General features: G+C 35.3%; 1 protein-coding gene across 2 annotated transcripts in view; it reads right to left on the bottom strand.

The window, feature by feature from the left end:
• Positions 1 to 24,138, bottom strand: part of NLN (neurolysin) — a 145,137-nt gene that overhangs the window by 79,324 nt on the left and 41,675 nt on the right. For both annotated transcript variants that reach the window (XM_074207493.1, XM_074207494.1), the window contains exons 3-4: positions 18,121 to 18,269; positions 4,733 to 4,840 (exon numbers count right to left, since the gene is read on the bottom strand). In XM_074207493.1, the coding sequence (XP_074063594.1) occupies positions 4,733 to 4,840; positions 18,121 to 18,269 (257 nt within the window). The remainder of the gene's footprint in view (positions 1 to 4,732; positions 4,841 to 18,120; positions 18,270 to 24,138) is intronic.

Raw genomic sequence — 24,138 nt, forward strand, 5'->3', positions numbered from 1 at the left:
TTAATTTTTTCTCTCCCTTTTACTTTATCGCTCAAGCGATTTGGGGGGAGGGGGTATTTTGTTTACTCTTAAACAAGAATATTTTATTAATGTAAAAAACATTATTTGTACAAAATGAGAATAAATAAATATTAAATAAAAAGAATAAAAAAAAAGATGGTCCCCAAAATGTGGAGAGAGATGCACAAAAAGGATGTCTGGATCTTGCGCCTGAAAAATTAAGATTCATATTCATCAAAAGGAATTATTATTGAGAAGCACTTGTAACTTTTAAAAAACAGGCAGCTGTGACAAAATGACAATTCTGATGATGTTAAGGCCATATTGTGAATTGAGAAATAACAAATGAAAACTGTCAGTAGGTAAAGGTGAATGATTTAGCACATTACTAATTTGAAATCTGGCATTTCTCATATCCTCTGTACTAATTTTCAATAGAGCAACCAAAAACAAGTGTGGAAGCTACAAGCAGAAGGAGTTAGCATTTACTTCTCACTTTAAGATCTGCAAAACCCTGTATGCATTATCTCATTTGATTCTCACAACCCTGAGGAGTAGTTTCCTCATTTTGGAAATATGAAAACTGAAACTGAGAGAGAGGTCAAGTAACTTGCCCAGAGTTAGAGCAGGTGACTGATACAGGATTTGAAATCAGGTCTTGTTGCTCAGTAGTTTTTCAGTCATGACCAATTCCTTTTGACTTCATTTTTGGGGTTTCATCAGCAAAGATACTAGAATATTTTCCATTTCCTTCTCCTCATTTTATAAATGAAGAACTGAGGCAAACCAGATTAAGTGACTAGCCAGGATCACACAGCTAGTAAGTGTCTGAGGCTAAATGTGAACTCAGAGAGATGAAGCTTTCTGATTCCAGGCCTAGCACTCTATCCACTGTGCCACCTAGATGCTACTAGGTAGGAATCAACATCTGGAGTGTTAGGGAGAGAACTACCAGGCCACAGTTGTGAAACTCAAAAGATAAAGGATCCCTACTGATCTTATACTGACCCAGAATACCTCAAATTAACATTATTTATGTCACACTGTGTTTCTGTTTATTGTTTTGAACCTTTCCCAATTACATGTTAATATAGTTCAGTCATGAATTTGACTTTTCCTGCATAAAAGGACTAGTTTTTGTGGTTCCTAATTTTTGGAGATCCTTTTATGGACAAGGATGATTTACATGTGGAAATCATTCACTTAAAGGTTTTAGCAGGGAAAAAACATTCTGATTCATCAATGACCACTTTCCTCCAATGTGTCTGGTAACCAAATTTACCTATCCTTTTTTGGGTAAGATTTTGAATTTTACAATTCCCCCTCTTTCCCCCACAGAAGGCAGTCTAAGTAATTTTTACATTGTTTCCATGCTCTACATTGATCAAAACAAATTAATCAGATTTTGAGAAGGAGCAGGCAAATACTAGCACTTGTATTATCCTGGAGTCTGCAAAGGAGCAGGGTCTAGGCAGAAATGGAAGCTTCTTTTTAGTTCTACTAAAAATAAGGAAACTAGTGTGAGGTATTCATTTATTTTTGTAAGCTCACACTATACTAAGCATATCTGCTGAATGATAATTGCCAAAACTTGTAGTATCAAATGGCTTTGACTTTTTAAAAAATTTGAATTTCTCTTTTTCTTATAAGAAGAGAACTGAGATTCACTGATTAGGTTTCTTTCCCTGGAAAGGGGAAGTATGGAGAGAAAATCCGTCTGCAGTTCTAGGAAATCAACTAATAGGATCAGAGAGGAGGTAGGGCACAGCTTCTTGATTCTCTTCCCCAAATCTAAGTGTGTCTAAAAAGCTCTAATAGAAGCGAGAACTATTGAGGTTCATTCCATGACAATTGCAAATCCATGTGCAAGGACCCCAAAAACTCCTTTGACATGATAACCAAGAAGACTAAAATTCCCTGGATCACTCCATCAAAGTTTGATTTACAGTTATTGCTTCCTTTGGGGAGTTTCAAATTCAAATGCCTGTCCAATCCCAGGTATCTTTGTCTCCACTTTCCTCAACAAGAACCACAGCACCAATCCCATACCTTGAGCTTTGACTTACATCCAGGATTCTTGCTTATTTCTTTCCCAATGCCTTGTTCTCTTCGACTGTAGTAAGAACCCTTTAAAAACTCACTAGACTTTACTTGTTTCTGTGCCACATTCTCACCACCCCACTACTTCCACTGGAGTTATCAATGGAACATGATCTTGTAAGGACCTACCCTGGCTGCCTCTTCTTTTATTTTTTCTTTCTTTTTAAAAAAACTTCTTAATTATTTTATTTTCCAATTAAAAGCAAAGGTAATTTTAAGTATACATCCTTCAGCAAGTTTATGATTTCCACATTTTTCTAACACCCTCCCATACCTTCCCCCTCCCCATGACAGCCAACAATCTGATAAAAGTTGTTCATGTACAATCATGTTTAACATATTTCCATATTAGTCATATTGTGAAAGAGGAATTAGAACTAAAGGGAAAAAAATGAGAAAGAAAGAAAAAAAAACAAAATAAGTTTTTAAAACAGTGAACATAGTATGCTTTGCTCTGCATTCTTTGGATGTGGATTGACTGCCCGTTCTTCTTTTTATTTTATTTATTTATTTTAAGGTTTTTTGCAAGATAAATGGGGTTAAGTGGCTTGCCCAAGGCCACAAAGCTAGGCAATTATTAAGTGTCAGAGGCTGGATTTGAACTCAGGTACCCCTGACTCCAGGGCCAGTGCTCTATCCACTGTGCCACCTAGTTGCCCTGACTGCCCCTTCTTAATGGAAAAATACTTGTTTTCTTTTTTTAAATTTTTATTTATTTTATTTAAGACAATGGGGATTAAGTGGCTTGCCCAAGGTCACACAGCTAGGTTATTATTAAGTGTCTGAGGACGAATTTGAACTCAGGTCATCTTGACTCCAGGGCTGGTGCTCTATCCACTGCACCACCTAGCTGCATTTGAAGTACTTACTTCCAATGAAGTTAGCTGGTCATACTTTCTCTTTCTGCTGACTCTCACCTTATACATGTTCTGTCCTATGCTTTCCCTGCTTCCTTGTAATGAATTTTGTAATCCCGAACTTCACTCAAATAGAATTAAAACACCATGTCATACTATTAGCACTGAATTCTTTTTTCTTATGGCCAAAATCCTATTTTTTCCTACTAATTTTTCAATGAGTATTTCATTCTCTAACTTCTTATTTCTCTAATTTACTCCAAGTTTTTATAAATGAAGAAAACTAGCACATTTTTGAAGCACAGCTTCCTTCTTTTCTTCCTTTTTATTTAGAGTCTAAAATTTTTGTTTTCCCTTCACAATGGACCCCTTCTTTAACTTTTCTATTTAGGTCAGTAACATCAATAGCACCCAATCACACATGACTGAAGTCTTGATATAATTTTAAGGGGGCTTATCTCGCTGGTCCCCAAATACCTAAATGGTAATTATCAAACAAATTATATAGATTAATTTCCCACAATCTCTCTTGCATCAGTTCCTTTCTCTTTATTTCCATTGCCATTAGTCAAAGGCCATCCGGCTTCAGTAGTACCTCTGTAGTTTATTACATCCTCCTCCTAAGACGTCAGTTCACTACTAATTTCTTCCTTTGGTGGATAGGGCACAAGAAAACCTGAGTTCAAATCTGACCTTCAATACTTTAGTAGCTATGTGACCCTGGGCAAGTCTGCTCATCTTAGTTTTGTCACCTGTAAAGCAGGGATAAAAAGAACATCTATCTCACCGGGTTAGTGTGGGAATCAAATGAGATATTTGTAAAGATCTTGACACAGTGTCAGGGACACGGTAGGCATTTAATAAATGTTTATTCCTCTGCCCCCACCTCCAGTTCATCCCTGGCATTGCTGCTAGATCTATCTCATATACAAAAGTGATAAGATAATTCCTCTGCTCAAAATACTTTGACAGCTCCCTATTGTCCACAATATAAAGTCTAAACCAGCATCAGTATTTCTCTGGAAATTTGCATTTCTTCTTCCCTTAAAGTTTTATTTTATCAATCTCCCTGCCACACTGTAAGCTTCATGAGGTCAGAGGCCACATTTTAATTTTTGGATGCATCTTTCACAGGGTTTTTGCCTGTGGAAGCAAATAATAATAGCAGTCGGATGATAAATGTTTTGATAAATAAAGGAATAAGGAGTTAAATATAGGGACAATACAATAAAAAACCTTGGGAACCAATGCTCAAAAATTAATCTCCCCTCCTCGAAGGGCCACAGAATTTCTTCTAGGGCTCTCTCTTTCTAATTCTCTCTCTCTCTCAATCCTTCTTTCTCCACACACACACACACACACACACACACACACACACACACACACACACACGTATATATGTAGATATTTATGGTGTTCCATTACAAAGTACCTTATTTAATGACTCTGTGAATTAATTGCATAGAGTGGAATGGAAGGGAGGGTTGGGGTGGGGAAAAGATACAGAAGATTAAACTATGATCCCTTCCTATGGGGTTAAAATCTTGCTAGGAAAGTGCAAAAATGGAGAATGATTACCTAATAGAAATAAATTAAATCACAATTGTACATTCAATAAGAGTTCCCAAATGAGAAAGTGAAAAAGTGACCTTATAGTTGTACAATTTCATATAAAGACCTTAGGAAATAGACGGTCCAGTATCTAGGATACTCAAACAATCTAAACATGCCCTTGCTTCCCAAAAATGGCAGAAGGAAAAGAAAACCAAACTCACATTTTGTACTTCTTCAGGTAGATGAAGCCCATTCCTCTTTCCCATTTTAATGGACTTTTCTAAGTAGCGCTTGGCTTCAGGCTTTATTGTTTCAAGATCACAGGTTTCCTGAAATTAAAGCATGGGATAAACCATTTCTTACACAAGGTTAGTGGTACATTATGATTTGCTTGTGAAGTTTGGGTGAACTGTTCATTAGCTCTGTTGGACTATGTAACATGTAAGTGACTAAGAGCAGGTCACATTTAAAAGCCTAGTTTTTAAGTTTACCATGCAAGAATGTTTTCCTAGGACAGATGAAGCCCCCCAGGATTTTTTTATCTTTTATTCAAATACAGAGGAAATGCCTGCTATATTTGGAAGTGGGATAGCAGAAGCACTCTCACATATTCTTGGACTTAGAGAACAATTCTAGAAAAAGTCTTGCAAAACTTTCATAAATGGACTACTTATCACAAATCACAAATGGGAACTAGAGATACAGCAAACAGTAGGTAGAGAAATATCTGGGGAAAATGAGTCAGCATCACATAAATAGGTATATAGCTGGACAGTTAACACAGGCCGACATGAGGCAATGCAAACACTGTTCACTGAAAAGAATGATATGCCCTAGAGGAGAATGGAAAATGTCTTCAATAGTTTCTTGGCAACATGGGGTGTGACAGAAAAGCAGGTAGCCAAGTAGAAGGTCACCCTGCCCTTCTGGGATAAGATGATAAATATGCAGTCACTGAGAAAATAGGAGGCAAAACCTAAAGGGAGGCAGCAATTCTAAGTCCTCTCTATAGTCTTAAGATGGTAGAGCTAAAACTTGTTAGTTGGTGCTTGGTGACCAACCAACCCTAAGATATCTCAGGCTCAAAGAAAACTGAAATTATTTTCCTTCTCTTGGGTTTTACACTTTGTCAATCAGTTTGATTTTTTAAAAGGTTATGGATTATATTGAACTCTGGATTATGATCACCAGTAGATTATGCTGGCCTTTGATACAAGAAAGTGACAATTTTGAGATTCCCTAAATTTTGCTGTTACAGTGAACATGCAATAGGTTGACTATATACTGGTGATCAAGTAAAGGAAATTTAATTTTGTTTTCTAACATCTGCTTGAAAGTTAATTTAAGTTGGAGCACAGAAACCTTTGTGACTGTGATTTGCTCACAGTATTACTATTCTCACTGGAGAGTGAAGTTGTTTCCCTTTGCCATAGTGATAAGGCTAGGTGTGCTTGGAAACTAAGAAAGCTTTGCTGTATGAGGAATGTGGCCTTGGGGATCAAGCACAGGTCAAACAACGGACTATTAGAAGTTCAGTTTTCTAATCATAGTTTAACAATGAATGACATCATGACCTAATCCAAACTATTACACAGACACAAAGATACAGACAGTAAGGATACCATATGTCAAGAAAATTAGACCTGGGGTCAAGTAGGTGGTGCTGAGTCAGGAGGACCTAAGTTCAAATCCAGCCTCAGGCACTTAATAATTACCTAGCTGTGTGACCCTGGGCAAGTCCATTTAACTCCATTGCCTTGCAAAAACTTAAAAAAAAAGAAAAAAAAAGAAAATTGACCCTAATTAAAACTAGATCTATTGAACCAAATTTGTAGAAAATATTGTTTTATGACAAAACCACCTTTACAAAAAAAAAACCTTAACTCAAATTAATTGATTTTATTGTTGTCCTGTTTGCCTCAATTCTCATCTGTCAAATGAACTGGAAAAGTTTCTTTGTTAAGAAAACCCCAAATAGGGTCATGAAGAGTTGGACATGACTGAAATCAAATGGAAGCATCTTAGGGATGCTTTCCTACCTAAAAGGAAAAGAGTTCATTCCTCTTCATGTTGCTCTGGAGGTGAACAAAAGATTCCATGCTCATCTCATCTCCTGGCTTTTTGGGTTCAAAACTACTTTGACAGGGAATTTGTAATGGCATACATTATTATTAATTTTCTCAATGGAGACTCTCATATTAATACCTGGAAGGATAATAGTTTTCTTTTAATTTCCTCCAACTATCAGAAGCTTTGATCCCTCAATTCTCTCCTAAATTCTGTATTCATCATTCTCTCCTCTTTTCCCTAAATTGACCCTTTGGTAAATCAATTCAACTCTAACACTGTCTTCCTCTCATGAATTCTAGTCTCTTTATCATGTCACCAAGACTCTACTTTGGATCACTCCCACCATTTGCTGTCTTTACTCCTATACATGTGTTGTTGAATTAAGTAGAGAAAATCATGTAACCATTCACTTTATTGGGTTAGATAAACCTCCCTTATCAACTTGATCTCCAGAGTGGGTTTTCTAAATCTTTTCATCCTTACTAAAACTTCTCATGGTTTACCCTTTCTTCGACTCTCTTAGTTGAGATCTTTACTTCATTTTTCACATAAAAAAAACTGAGATCATTTGCCATGAGCTCCTTTTTCCCCCCTTCCACATTGCCTTATCACCAAGCTGCCACTTTCTCCTTTACTCACTGTTTCACATGATTGTAGTGACCTTGTCTCTACCTGACCAAGTAATCCCATCCTGAAAAAAATCCTCATTTGAGCTTCCATCCCTGTTAACTTTTGTTCTATATTTCTTCTGCTCTTTGAAGCTTAAACCCCTTGGAAAAAGTCATGTACAATAGGTGCCTTCACTTATTTCTCATTCTTTACTCAATCCCTTATAATCTAGCTTCTGACCTTATTATTCTAGCAAAACTACTCCCTCCAAAATTACAAATGATTTCTTAGTTGTCAAATACAATGGCCTTTTTTCTCTATCCTCATTTTTCTTGACCTTTCTGTAGCCTTTGACACAGGTGATCACTCTCCTTGATAGCTTCTTTTCTCTAGGTTTTCAGGATTCCTGTTTCTGCTGGTTCTCCTCTAACTACCAGATTGTTCCTTCTCTATCTCTTTTACTGGATCCTCAAAACCACGGGTGTCCCTCATAGTTCCACCCTGGGCACTCTTCTTTTTTACTATTTCACTAGGTGATCTCAGCAGCTCCCAGGGATTTAATTACCATTTTTAATGCTAATGATTCTCAAATCTACCTTTCTTGCTCAAAGCTTTCTGTTGACCTTCAATAACTATCTACTTGCTTTTCAGAAATCTCAAAGTGGATATATCTAAGAGTAATCTTAAACAAGTATATCCAAAACAGAACTCATAATATTTCCTCTTAAATTTTCCTCCTGGGGTGGCTAGGTGGCACAGTGGATAGAGCACTGGCCCTGGAGTCAGGAGTACCTGAGTTCAAATCCGGCCTCAGACACTTAATAATTACCTAGCTGTGTGGCCTTGGGCAAGCCATTTAACCCTATTGCCTTGCAAAACACCTAAAAAAAAATTGTTCCTCTAGAAGGCAAAACCATCATCTCATTCTCTAGCTCCTCACTCAGTTACATTACCTCCCCACCTTTGACTTCACCCTATATGCTTTTGTCCAGCGATACCAATCTTCTGGCTGTCCACATATAATAGACACTTCATCTCTCGATTCTAGGCATTTTGTCTGATTCTCCAACTTTTCTCCACCTGAACTGAACTATTATGGTGAGCAGAAGTAACTACCAGTGGCTAGGTGGTACAATAGATAGAGTGGATAGGGTCAGGAAGACCTGAATTCAAATCCACCCTCAAACACTAGCTGTGCAACCCTGGGCATGTTACTTATTTGCTTCAGTTTCCTTATTTGCAAAATGAGCTGGAGAAGGAAATGGAAAATCAATCCAGTATCTTTGCTAAGAAAACTTCAAATGGGATCACAAAGAGAAGAATGTGACTGAAACTGAACAACAACACTTCTGTTGCTTGGAGTTTTCATATCTAATTATTTAAAGAAAGTATCTATGGTTATTACTAGTCCATGGAGCCAAGATGACTAAACATAACAATATAAGCTCAATACCACACTTCTTGCCTAGAGTTTCCCTTTTCCAATGTAGTATATTTCTGATTCTGGGATCCTGTTTTGCGCCGAGACAAACCACTGAACTACTAGAGCCTAAAAATGTTCCTCATTCTTGTGGATTTTCTGAATCCATATTTACAGCTTTTAGAATAAGGTCACTCCTTATTTCTTTTTTTGTCTGGATCTTTTCAACTTCTAAAATAACTATATGACACAATATATTTCAACAAAGACTGCTGCCTGAGTGACATCTGTGGTGATTAACCCTCATTCTTCTAATCCTTCCAAAGTATGTCTGCAGTATTCCAATAACACATTTATTATTATTACTTATTGCTTTATCTACTCCAACACAAGAATGGAAGCTAATTAGCAATATTCTCAATCTTAAAATGGATGTGATTGCTGCTATTAGATTTTTTCAGTATACAAAAGACCAATCTAGCTTTAGTGTCTAAAGAAAGAACTCAAAGAAATTATTAGCCTATAAAGATATGAATTAGCTCTAAGAATGCAAATTAAATGCCACATGAATGTAAATATTGTTCCAAAGAGATGTAAGATTGAGAATTTCAGAAGTAGGAAAAGATTGTCCTTTCCCACTTCTCTACTATCTCCACTATTACTAAAAATCAGATTTTGGAGGAAAATTGAAATATATAAACTTAGATCATCTCCTCGCCAAGCCTGTACCTGACTTTTAGACTTCAAAGCCACATTTCTACTTTTGTCTCATTCTAAAATTTCTCCCAGGGTCAAGGGATTCCTTACTCTGGAACATTCAATTATCACTGGGACCCATAGAAATTCAATGAGTTTTACAACGTATCATTTCTGGTCAAGTGGTCAAGCTGGCCTTCATTTCAGTACTCTAGTCACTTTAACATTCTGCCAAGTTTTTCTTAAAGATTTCATTCATTATTTAAAAAAAAAACCCATAATTAAAAATTTTTCATTTTCTCTAATCTCCCTGCCAAAAAAAAAAAGTATGTTAAGGGAAAATATTTACCTACAAGGTGAAACAGAATGATTAAAAAGGATTGAAGGAATGGGAGAAGGAACAATGGGTCACCTCTTCAGGGGTGCCTGGGAAGAAAACAGAAGAAGGGAGATGGCTCCTACACCTATGGTGGCTCTTCTGCATAGCCTGAATTTCAGTCTTCCAGCTGCCCTAGTTTTCCAACCGCTATTTCTGGAGAAGTGGAGCTCTGCTGAGCACCCCCTTCTAAGCCTCTCACTTTCACTTTCTCCTCATAAACCTCATGGCAACCATCTGGTTCCAGTATTTTCTAGCTTCCATTCTGTTGCAGTGTTGTTCACAATACTGATTTTACTCATTTCAGACAAAAATATTACATTTAGTTATTTCTAAATTGACTCCAAATCAGAATCAGAAGAATTAAGAATTAAACATCTTGTCTTGAAAATTCTTTCTTTTTGTTTTGTATGGCTTCTAAATTCATAATATCATAGTCCTCAACATTTGAGGGACAGATTAATATAAAAATACTAAAACAAAAAGTATATCCCTTATTCCAAAGGATACCTATCAATCATGAAAATCTAAAAGTCTCTCTCTTTTTAAAGATCAGCTGTCTTAAAAATGACATACAAGTCATAGAAAGTTCAGACCTCCCAAAGAAATAACAGCATGGAAACAGGTCTGGAAAGATCATAAATAAAGAAATCTAAAAAGCCTCAAGTAAGCTTTTATCCAATCTAAGGTTTGCTCAAAAAAAAGATGGTCAGAAGGGTTTGGAGACCAGGAGACAGCTTGGGCCAGGAAAACCAGCTTGATTTGCAATTACCCAGACAGAAAAGAGGTAAGGAGAGGAGAGTCAAAGCAAAGTCCTGCAGCTGCAAGAATTAGGCATATGAAGCCTGAATGAAAGTGGATAGAATCAGTTCCCATATGTCACTGCACAGGGAGATCAGTCCCGGCCATATACCCTTTTCTGAGTACTATGAGTCACAACAGGGCATGGACAACTTTTTGCCGGGAACCTACTATTAATAAGAGCGTGCAAGAGTTTTGATATTAGAAAAAAATCTCAAATACTCAACAGGGTCCCAATTGAGGGTCATGCCAAGAAAAGAAAGACCTGTTGAATCTTAAACCTGCAATGAATGATCAAGATTGAAGCAGAAGCAGGCAAATAAGGTAGAGGATAGACGCTAATTCCATTCTGTCTGGGCATTTCATTCAGTGATAGCATGCTGACTAGAGAAAGGACAAGACTAAATACAATTCTAATTAAATAACAAAAATAAAAATATGAGTAAATAGAAGATATCAAACACAATGAAGAAACACAGGTTAAGAGGAGCCATTTTATTTTATACAAAGTAAACCTGGAAGAAGAAAGTATATCAACTATGATTAGAATCTCAGATAAAAAAAAATAGCTGCACCACAAGAACTAACTCTAAGCAAACTAAAGAAATAAAGGATAAAACATTAAATTAGAAAGGAAATGAGAGTTTAGAAGGAAAAAAGTGATAGAATAGTTTAGAATACAAGGTAAAAAGACATATTCAAGTTATGAATTACTTTTAAAAAAATCAATCAAAATTAACTCAATGACTCCAAGAGAAAATAATAAATATTAGAATAAAGTAAAAACGTGGGAAAAAATTAAACAATGAAAAATGTCCATATTCAAAAACAACTGACCTGGAAAAGTGGTTAAGGAGATATAACTTAAGAATCATTGAACCATGATCAAACAATAACCCTCACTATTATATTTCAAAAAATCACAAAATAAAATAGCTTAGATCTATCAGGATCAGAAGACAAACTGAAAGCAGAAAGAATCCAATAGGAACCTTCTAAAAGAGATCACAAAATGAAACACTAGGGAATGTCAGAGCCAAAATCCAAATTCTAAGTCAAAGAAAAAAATATCCCAAGGTATAAATTCAGGAACCAAATAACCTTACCAAAGATCATTTGTCAGCAGACTTGCCAGCAATTACTATAATAACTTCATAAACAAATTCAAGGAGAATGGAAGGAGGTACCTTTCACAAGTTTGGATAGGGATAGATTTTATGAACTCCAGAAGGAAGAGATGATTATAGGGATAAAATGGACAATTTTCAATACATTAAATTGAAAAGGGCTTGCACATAAAAAAAGCAATGAAGTTAGAATCAGAAGGGAAATAGTTAAACTAGAAAAAAATCTTGATATTAGATATCTTGGACATATTTTTAATAGCTAAAATAGAGAGAATATTGATACAAATTATATAAGAACAAAAGCCATTTCCCAGAAGACAAAAGACAGTCTCCCAGCCCTCAAATTTATAATCTCCTGGGAATATGCAAATAAATACAAATAAATAAATAAAAACAATGTATTTACAGGATAAATAGATAATTAACTGAGTGAAGGCTCTGGCATTAGGAGAAGTTGGCAATGGTTTTCCAGAGAGGAGGGGATTTTACTTGAGATTTAAGGAGAGTCAGAGCCAACTACTTAAATCTACCAAACTGATTACTGTGTGATTATGATAATCAAGTCTAGCCCCAGAAGATAAATGAAAAACAAACAAACAAACAACTCTCTGTTCTTTGAAATGGACTATAGGTATAGAATTTTTAGTGTACATTCAGTCTCAGTTGATTTGGCTTTTTCAGTAGTTATGGCTTTTTCCTTTTAAAAATCTTTGTTATATGGAAAGGAGAGATAAATTTAGAAATCATGGTTATATAAACAAGAAAGCAAAAAAAGTTATTCTTTTTTTTTAGTTTGTTTTTTTTTTTTGCAAGGCAATGGGGTTAAGTGGCTTGCCCAAGGCCACATGGCTAGGTAATTATTAAGTGTCTGAGGCTGAATTTCAACTCAGGTACTCCTGACTCCAAGGCCAGTGCTCTATCCACTGCACCACCTAGCTGCCCCCCCCAAAAGTTATTCTTTTAAAAAAAGAATTAGTGTCAAATTTGGTTCTGACTTAAGAACAGGGGAGGAATTGTCCTTTGCCTCTTTTTGCATCCCCAGCACTTAGAAGAGTACTTGGAATATAAAAATATTCAACATATGTTTATTGATCGATTGAAAACTTCGTAAGAAAATTAATAATTACAATTTAGAAGAGGCTTCTAAACTTGTAGCATCTTTGAGGGCAAACATGACCTCCAGGACATTGCTATAGTTTATCTTCAATAAAATTTTTATATTTCTCAATAATATACAAGCTCATGTTTCAAAAACTTTACTTTCCTAAACACAAGTGTTTCCTTCTATTCTTATAATAGCACTCTGTTTAGTGCCTCTCATGCCCTTTCATATTCTGATATTATATTTATTCTTGTAAATGTCTTATTCTCCTTGTCCATGAGACTGTCCTCTGAGAATTGGTAACATTAATTGTGGTATTCATCTTGTTAGAGCTGCCTTGTACAAAAATTGTGAGCAGAAATATTCACAATAAATGTTTGTAAAGGGAATCGCGTATGTATCATAGTTCTAGAAATAATCTTAAATTCATCTGATCCTGAAAGAACGCTGTCCCTGGAATCAGAGAACCTGGGTTCAAATCCCATCTCTGAGGATAACTGAATGTGGGCAAGCTCAGTTTCCTCATCTGTAAAGTAGGCTAAAATAAAACTAGGTGGCTCTGAGTTCTGTTCTAGCTCTAGTTCTATGTTCCTAAATGAGAGCACTCCTAAAGCTCATAAGACAGGTGAAAAGGAAATCTAACTTGTTCTCAACTGCTGTTAGAGTGGTGAATCATTCCCACAGAAAAATACACAGCCAGCAACACATTTTTCTGGGAAAAGAACTAAAAAGATCTTTTTTGATAGCTCTATGATCATTCAACATATTCATTCATTCACTTATTTACTGTGTTCTGTATGCACTGTGCTGAGTATTATCCAAAGAAGATTAAATCAGCCTTAAAAGGAGATCATAATCTAGCAAAGAAAATAGGACAAGTAAACAGATAGGTGCCTTGAATGTAGTATAAACAAAAGTAGTTGCCCCATTGAGCAGAGCAGTCAGATGTTGGTAATAGGGCTAAGACTAAAAGTTTGTCTTATTAGTCCTTGATTGTGTTTCTACTTATTGCTTACATCCAAGGTACAAGAACTAAAACAGCACTGCATCCAATTTGGCTGGGATTGCACTCGATTACAATGGATGTTAGTGATATCCTGAGACTTCAAAAATATTCACAAGCTCCTCATCATAGTCTAATAATATGAAAGAGAATGCCATAAAATGGTAAATTAATGAGTCCTACTTAATTTAGGCTTTATTGTACAAGTTTTACTGTTTCTTTCACTTAAAGTACTACAGGGGAAAAGAGAAATAATCCTATTTTTAAAACTCCTAATTTGCAGTTTAACCATGGCTATGGTGAAATACTAGTTCACTTGCTGCTTTGATTGATTTCAGCTCCATTCAATAAAGTATCCTTTCTGAAGATGTTTTGTTCTTCATTCCAGAAGAAGACTATGACATCAGGGAGGTGATGTCATGATAAGTACATGAATTGAATTTGAGGGGCTGCTGTGCTAAAACACCAGCTCCATTTTCTCCTCCAGAGTCGTCTGGGTACAGTAACCAGATATGAATCAAAACAACAGGAGATGGACCTGAATGTGAGGCAATCAGAGATAAGCGACTTACCCAAAGTCACACAGCTACGAGTCAAGTATTTGAGGTTGGATTCGAACTCCTGTTCTCCTGACTCCAAGACCAGTGCTCTAACCATTATACCACCTAGGCTGCCCCAAACTTCTAGGATAAGCTCAGCAGCCTGCCAGCTTGCTATCTCAAGCATTGATTAAATCCACTTGCCTCAGCCTCCTTTCTCCTTTGATTGGAGGTGTAGAATCAAACTCCTTCCAATGCTTTCCTTTAGAGAAAGCAAAGACTGTATTTTCAGCTCACTCCATGTTGCATCTGCTGTCCTGCCAGGTTTCAACTCCATGCAACAAGATGCTCCTTGACATTCCCTATCCCCCCATTTCCAGGCAACTTTTGTGCATTACCTCTCACTTTAGAATAAATTTCTGGAAGGCAAGGGCTGTCTTTTAATTAAGTGTATTCCCAGCATATGGCATACAGTAAGCACTTAATAAATGTTTATTGGATTGGACTGAATGTAGAAAATATATAGGGATAGTGAAATCTATAAGGTAATCCAGACTCATCATTTTACACCATTATGGTTAAAGAAAACAATTCAAGCAGTTTCTGCTGTGCCAAACAAAACCTTTAAAACAGAGAGTTAAGCTAACAAAACAGTAATTGAGTTAAACACATAGGTTACCTATGAGCTGTTGGACTAGAATGAGAGTGAGAAAGAACATAGAAGTCTGATGTTCAGTAGTCACCAAAACTGCCTGGTACTGGTTAAGAAATCAAGTAATGGACCAGTGGATTGGGATAGGTTCAAAAGAAACAGAAGTAAATGACTACAGTAATCTACTGTTTGACAAATCCAAATACATTAGCTTCTGGGATAAGAACTCACTTATTTTGGGAAATTGTTGGGAAAACTGGAAAATGGTATGGCAAAAAACTAGGCATAGGGAGCAGCTGGGTGGTACAGTGGATAGTTCAAATCTCACCTCAGGCATTTGATAATTACCTAGCTGTGTGACCTTGGGCAAGCCACTTAACCCCCTTGCCTTGCAAAAACAACCCCCCCAAAAAAAAAACAACTAGGCATAGACCTACATATCATACCCTGTACCAAATAAAGTCAAAATAGGTACAAGATTTAAGCATAAAGTGTGACACATAGGTAAATTAATAGATCAAGAAATATTCTATCGGATCTATGGAAAAGGGACAAATTGATGAGCAAATAAGAAATTGAATACATTATTAACTACAAAATGAATGATTTTGATTATATTAAATTAAAAAATTTTTACACTAATAAAAATCAATGCTGCCAAAATTAGAAGGAAAGTGGAAACAATCTTAACAATTAGGAGTTCTGATAAAGGTCTCATTTCTAAAATATACAGAGAACTACATCAAATATATAAGGTTGCAAGTTATTCCCAAATTGATAAATGATCAAAGGATATGAATAGACAATCTTCAAATGAAGAAATTAAAGCTATATATAATCATATATGAAAATGCTCCAAATCATCATTGATTAAAGAAATGCAAATTAAAACAACAGTGAGGTCTCACCTCATACCTATCCATTGGCTAAGATGACAAAAAGGAAAAATGATCAATGTTGGAGAGGTTGTGAGGGACTTGGGACATTAATCCATTGCTGGTAGAGTTGTAAACTGATTCAACCATTCTGGAGAGCAATATGGAATTGTGCCCAAAGAGCAACAAAACTGTTCCTACCCTTTGTATTCCAATTCTAGGTCTATACCCAGAAGAAATCATAAAAAAGAGAAAAGGTCCCACATGTTCCAAAATATTTATAGTAGTTCTTTTTATAGTGGCATAGATTTAGAAATTGAGGGGATGCCCATCAATTGGCGAATCAACAACAACATTGTGAGATGAGGATGTAGCTGTTCTCAGCAGTTCAGAGAGTTAGGACAACAGACTAGGACAATGCTATCCCTATCCAGAGGAAGAAAAACAAAACAAAGCAAAACCAAAAAAAAAAATTCTTCAGAAACTGAGGAACACTACATTCACTTTTTAAAAAAAAATATATATCTCATGTATTTCTTTCCCTAAATCTTAATTCCTCATACTGATTAACCTGAAAACATATCTAACACAAATGTGTAACTACAATAAGAACCTAACTGTTCACTGCTGTGGGGAGGGAAGGAAAATTTGTAAAAGGATGAATGTTAAAAAAAACTTTCTTAACATGTATTTGGAAAAGTAAAGCAACAATTAATAAAAACAGAAGTCTGGATATTTTTACTTAACGATCTGTGCAAAGTAACTCCAAGATACCAGATTAGGAGCAAAAGGTCAGAGACTCAACTTTAAATTCATTTGTTCCTATGAAGCCAGAAGTAAATAAGCCCACCAAAGAAGAATCAATGCGTGTGATGGGTTTCTTCAGGTCACTAAATTTGTAGCTCAAGGACCTAGAATCAAATCACTTCCAAGACTACCCATGTGACCTGAAGCGGGTCAGTCGGCTTTTCTTGTTCTGTTTCTTCATGTAAAATGAGGGAGTTGACCAATCACAATTTCAAATCTATGGCCCTATAATCAGTGCACTCTTAGGCATAATTTACTAAAAAGAGCTCAGTTCATTTCTTGCTAACAGATTCAGGCCTTAAAAGTTTAAAATTTTTTAAAAAAGGAAGTCACAAGGTTATCTAAAGTGAAAACTGTTTCCCCCAATACCAGTGCATGGGTATTAACTCAATCTAAAGAACATAAGGGCAGTAAATAAATCGTGAAGCCTGTGAAATACTATATACTTAGAGAAAACAAAACTTGAAAGGGTGAAAACAGGATTAACCACAGGAAATTGGAAACCCTAGGAAAACACCTCTAAAATTATCAGTATGTGTTCTAAATACACAGGAACTTAGAATATGGGACAAAATAGAAAATGAAGATTAGGAAAAGACTATAATCCTAGTCAGAAGGATCTCATCTCTAAGAGGTGGCATCAATGGGTGGAGTTCAAGAAGAGAAAAAGAAAGGATTCATTTGATCAACAGCAAAAATGGGATTTTTTCATTTATTTAATTTTCACCATGCCAACACTAACCATAAGCCATGGTTGCCAATGAATTTTAAAGAGTGAAAAATACTTGGGTAACACAAGACAATGAATACCACATAAGTCTTAGCAGCATCTAAAAATTTCAACAATTTAAATAGGTTGATTTTGAAAAACATTTTCATACAAAATTTTTTATATCAATTTTAAGCACAAGATGGTTACAATAAGCAAAATAATACCAATGATCTTGCAAAAGAAACATGCAAAAAGAACAAAAAATTGGCACTATAAAGCCTTTGTTTCTTGGACAGAATACAGAAATACTACTGAATTACACATTAAAAGCAAAGACAGATTTAAAAAAGGCTAGGAAGCAAAACAACAAATCTTTGAAGGTAGACCCACCTAGAACATTCATTATCCTTAAATCCCGCCAGTCCTGAAAAATGTAAGGATAACATACAGGAATGACTCTAGCTTTCAACATCAACACTATGTCACCATTATAGTGTCAAAAATTCATTGTATTTACCATGAGATGATTCACATTGTCAAGGTTTCAGTAGGTTCTATCTTAAAAAAATATATTAGGCTTAGATCTAAATTAAAAGAAAAACTAAATTGTTCCTTAAGATCCTACATTGATAGTTATACATACATAAGACAGTTTTAATTTTGCTCCTCTCTTTGAAATGAATTTAATTATTAGCAATAAATATAATGATAGCTAATTATTTCTAATATTATAAGCATCTGAAAAAAAAAGATTTCTTGACAGATTCAAATATTTTTTTCTGATGCATGAGGTCTGTTTTTTTCATTTAAAAAAATCTACCTGTAGATGAACAATTCTCTGAAAGACATCCTCTCTCATGCTCATCTCAATGTCGAAACGAGAAAGCCTTTTGTCAGCCTCTGTACTTGCTGCTCGTACATCTTTGTCAGTGGAGATATGCTGGGGAAAATCCAACATGCTTCTTTCCACTGTTGGCAGAGAAAAATATGAAGTGATGCCATACCATTCCAACAAGTATTGTGCTTAAGTATTTTTGACAAAGGTAAATTATTATTTTAATGTTTGTTTCTCATTTTCATACTTGGGAAGGCTCTCAAAAGGAAACCATATATACATAACATGGGTTCAATGTACTGAAATATCATCAATGAATATTCATTTAGTGCTTACCAAGATTAGAGCACTATGCAAAGCCCTGGGGATGGACCAAAAAAAAAAAAAAAAGGAATTTCAACTGGTATTTAGTTTTGAAGAGCTTACTATATCTTTTGGAAGATCAGGGAAAAACTTTGGCTGTACATCACTCCAAGGGGCCAGTAATAATATTCTGTTTAATAATAAATGTGCTTACTTCTGAGATTACTGCCAGACCCATCTTGGAACAGTTATATTACAGGCACCAGGAAATTTAGGGCCTAGTCTAAGAGATTCCACAGATATGATTACTCTAAAATTTTGCTAGATGTCATCAATCATTGAGGGGCCCATTTGTCTTTCTAAACAAGAGTACTCCCCAAAGTTCTGTCCTGGGCTCTCTTCCCTTCCTTCTCTACACACATACTTTGTATCTGGTCAATCTTAGCTAGTCCATGGTTAAATGATTTAGGTATCTAGTTTACAAATTTTTATTTCATCTTGCAAGGCTGACTAGGATAATGACCATAGGCTATAGGGGAACCTGGATTAAAGGGAAAGATCAGTTTAGCTTATAAAGCTGACATCTGAGGTGTCCGAAGAATAGCCAAATAAAGATGTTTAGCAGGTATGTGAGGATGTGGGATTGAAATTTAGGAGGGTAGGTATAAGCTAGATGAGAATTAAGTATCTTGTTAACTGATGATGTTAATTACTTCTTACTCACTCTTTGTAATTAAGTATGAAACTTGAACTCTGGACAAGATCCTAGATATAGGGGTGGATATAGCATTACAGATCCGAGTTCAAATCCTGCCTTATACATTTAATTTGTTTCCTCATTTATAAAATGGTGCTAAATTATAGCATCTATCTCCATTAAAGCATTATCTAATGATGGCAATTGTTATTAATATTATCATCAGAAGAATATAGATATTAAAAGATTAGTTTTTCTGTTAAGGATTTGCCTAGGATCATAAAAAGTCATGAATAATTTCACACAAATGCAATCTAGCCCATACTTTTCCTCTTTTTTAATCTCTTAGTATGTTCTTTAGCTTTTAATATGGGGCAAGTTCCATATCTATCTGCAGTATGTGTCCTGGAGAAGTTTATACACACATAAATATACACACAAATCTGTACATATACACATGTATACACACACACACACACACACACACACACATACACACACACACATCCTATTCAGTTGGCTATCATAGTTTATGCACTGTCATTTCTGTGATTTTTTTTAACCTTAATAGCCACAGCAAACATCTCAATACAAAAATTTTCTTATCTATAGGGTTTCTTTTGTATGATTCTGACCTATGTCTGGGAGGCACAATGTTGGAGAATAGTCTTTAAGGCAATGGGGGGGGGGGGGGAGGGCACTAGTTATAAGGAGAAATCAGGAAAGAATTCATCCATAAAATTGTGCTTGAGCTCATCTCAAAGGAAGAGAAGGCCTCTGTGAGGTAGAGGTAAGAAGGGAGGATGTTCCAGCCATATGAGACAAATGGGGGGCGGCAAAGGTACAAAGATGAAAAACAGAGTCTAGAGTAACAACCAACAAGTCTGGAAAGATGAGCTGGGGTCAAGCTGTTTGTAAACAGAGTTTATATTTAGTCCTAGAGGCAATAGGAGATATGAAGGTAGAAAATGGTAAAGTTTGGCTACTGAGTGGAGATGAGGAATAAGGAAGAGTGAGGAGAATAAGATAATGCAAACATGGAAGAGTGAAGAGTGGTGACTAAAACTGGAAATAGGGAAATTTTGAAGATTGGAGTTTCTATGGGGGGAAAGATAATGAGTTTTGTTTTAGATATATTGAATATAAGACATGTTTGTGGAATATCCAGTTTGAAATGTTCATAAGACCACCATCCAGATCTGGAACCAGGGAAGACAGTAGAACTGGATATATTGATCTGGATATGCAAAGAGATAAGATCTGACGAGGTTACCAATAAAGATAATATAGAGGGACCAGAGAAGAAGGTCCAGGACAGAATAATGGGGAAAAATCCACAATTAGGGGCCATCCTGTATTTGATAAGGCAGCAAGGGAGACTAGGAAGAAAGCCAGGAGGTAAGCCTGAAGTGAGGAGAGTCATGAAAACTCAGAGAAGACTACTGAGGAAGAAAGGGTGGTATCAAATGCAGCAGATAGGATGTGGATGACTTCAAAAAAGATTACATTTGGCAATTAAGGGATCTTTGGAAAGAGCAGCTTCAATTGGGTGTTCAGGTCAAAAGCCTGTTTGCACAGAGTTGAGAAGTGAATGGATCAATTTAACTTCTTGTGGAAATGATAATACAGGTCAATGTCTTATTTGTTTTTTAAAAGCATCAACAGCTTATTTAAATTTGATCTACTCTTAATTGCTGAGGATATTATCTCTTCATCTGCTATAATCAGGTGATGGTACGACTACACATAGACAGCTGATTCAGAAATGAAATCAGTTTCATCATTTTGATTGTGTGTGTGTGTGTGTGTGTGATACTGTTTGTTATCTATGATATCTAGTGCCTTCTGATTCGCTTCTGGGAAAAAATATATCCATGAAATATATGTCAGATTTCTGAGTTCCCTACTAGGCTTTGTTTGCTCTCGTTATTTAATCTTCAACTATAACTTCCAAAATAAATTACATTCTTGGCTTTTGGAAAGGGCCAAGAAAGAATTTTGTTGATTTATGTTTAAAGAAGTAGAAGATAAAGATTTAGTGAAAGACTGAGAGTTCACAGGAGAAGCAGGAGAGCCCAATGTCATGGAAGTCAAGCAAAAAGATATCATGATGGATGAGAATTAGGGAGAAAAAAAAAGACAACCCAGAAAACAACAACCCAGTAACAATTGAATTTGGTGACAAAAATCAGTGACTATGGAGATTTTTCAATAGAATGATAGAAAATGTTAAGGAATGAGCAGGAATTGAAGCAGTGAAGGCAGAGAATAATGTAGATTATTCTATGAGCTTGGGATGGAAAGAAAAATTAGAATCACTTGGAGAATCAGGGTCAAGGGACAATGAGGACGATCTGAACACAGGAAGAATGGAATTTTTAGTGAGGGCTAGATTAAATACAAAAGAGATGAAAAGAGACCCAGAAGCAATGGATTACATATTTCATCATGATCTTGAAGTATTTGTTACTAATGACTTCTGCATGTGTAATGTAATCTTTGGAAGAGAAAGAGGATTTATGTCATCTAATAAAAAGATATCTAGGAAAATATACTAAGTACCTTTTTAGTTAAGTTTTTAATTAATTTTTTAAAATTGTAAGGCAACTTCATTTGTGATATCACCAATGTCATCCTATATTTTCATATCAGGGTGTAAATTGAACTACATGTTGCATCTTGTTAATGGGAATGGTAATAATATATTTCAATATTAGAAAAAGACCTGCTAGAAAACTTTAGCCACTAATGTGTTTTCTCACCTACTTTTCTCAACTATAATTAACTGTGTAATGCTTGCCAATATATGGTAAAAATCTTGTAATGTCTGCATTCATGCATGTAATATTAAAGACTGAATTTTCTTATGTATTTTAAGTATACAAAGTCACAATTACAAAAGTAAGTAAATAAAATTATTATTGGCCCCCCAGAGTGATATGGAGGCAAAGGTCTTCACTACATGTGATTTTTGGATGAGGAGTTGCTTATAATAGACTTTGCTTCTGACCCTTAAGATATGAATGACCTACAATCACACAATGCATTGTGCTTGAAATTCTTGCACTTCATTGTAAAAACATTTTTCCAGTGGGTTTTAAAGCATAGATCTTCCATGCCAACATACATTTGTTGTGGTTAAATCAATCTGATAGTAGATACATAGAGAAAGAGAAAGCATTTATTAAGTTAAGTATTGGTGATACAAGTATAAGCAATCAAGACAGTCTGTCTCAAGGAGCTTCCAGAAGACAATGCATCTCAAGGGCTCAGAGTATTGTGAGGATCACAGTTTGTTAAGGTACTTAATAAATGTTTGTTTCTTTCCCTTCTTTCACTCTCTCTGAAGCTGTGAACTAAATAAAACTCATATGTCCAAAAATATGCAGAAATTTCAAAGTGTAGAGTTCTTCAAAAGGGAAGGAATAAAATAGGCATTTGCTAAAAGTACCCAGACATTGTACCAGTGCATTACAAATAACTTCTCATTTATTTCTCACAAAAACCATGAAAGGCAGATCTTGTTATAACCCCTGTTTTACAGTTGAATAAACTGAGGCAGACAGAGGTTAAGTTTGAATTCAAGTCTTCCTGATTAGAGTCTATACACTGTATCACCTAGCTGCCTCAAAAGAATCACAACTTTGTCTAGACATGTAACAAATGTAATCCTTATTAATGCCTTTATAATATCATTGTAAATATCTAAATAAATGAATCATTTCTATGCATCACCACATTGTGATGATTAGTATATTAAGATCTGATTAAGTATAAATTTATTCTCCTTTCCAAAGAAAGAATAAAATACATATTATCAAGCCCAATAGGCATAATATTCACTTAAAAGTTGATTGGATTTTTTGTCATTAACTTAAAAAGAAAGTTAAATGGCTCATGATCCAAAATCAGTAAAATAATAGGCACAGACTTAAATTTAGAACCATGATTTTAACTAAACAATTCATTCACAAAGAACTAGTTGGACCTAGAATTTGCTGTAAAAACTGCTGAAATGGGCAGCCAACAACTTGGATATTCAACACCCTACATTATGTATTTGTGGTGAAAGACACTGTAGGAGATCATTAAGAGCTGTCATTAAATTTTGAACTTGGGTCCAGGAGGTGAAAGTTAGTTGTTTTTTTTTATTAGTTGCTTGAGAAATCATACTTGTCATCAAAACTGTCTGGTATTGGCTAAGAAATAGAGTGATGGATCAGTGGAATAGACTAGGTGCAATAGCAAGAAATGATTATAGCAATCTGCTGTTTGATAAACTCAAAGAGTTCAGCTATTGGGATAAAACCTCTCTTCAGTAAAAACTTTGGGGAAAATTGTGAGTAAGTATGGCACAAATATGGATTAGACCAACACCTCACACCCTATACCTAGATAAGATCAAAATGGATACAGGATTTAGACATAAAAGACAATATTATAAGTAAGCTAGGAGATCAAGGAATAGCTTACCTATCAGATCTATGGAAAGGGAAGCAGTTTATGACCAAGGAAGAGATGGAGAACATCATTAAAAACAAGCTAGATAATTTTGATTACATTAAATTAAAAAGCTTTTACGCAGACAAAACCACTGTAACCAAGATCAGAAAGAAATGTAGTAAATTGGAAAACAATTTTTACAATTAGTATTTCTGACAAAGGACTCATTTCTAAAATATATATATATATATATATATATATATATATATAAAGAACAGAGTCAAATTTATAAAAAAAAAACCACCAAGTCATTTCCCAATTGACAAATGGTCAAAGGATATGTGAAGGCAATTTACAGAGGAGGAAATCAAAGCAATCCATAGTCATATGAAAAATTGCTCGAAATCATTTCTTATTAGAGAAATGCAAATTAAAGCATCTCTGAGGTACCACCTCACACCTCTTAGACTGGCCAATAGGACCAGAAAGGACAATGATCAATATTGGAAGGAATATGGGAAATCTGGGACACTAATGCATTGTTGGTGGAGCTGTGAACT

This window comes from Macrotis lagotis, chromosome X (assembly GCF_037893015.1).
Source record: "Macrotis lagotis isolate mMagLag1 chromosome X, bilby.v1.9.chrom.fasta, whole genome shotgun sequence".
In the NCBI taxonomy this organism is placed as follows: domain Eukaryota; kingdom Metazoa; phylum Chordata; class Mammalia; order Peramelemorphia; family Peramelidae; genus Macrotis; species Macrotis lagotis.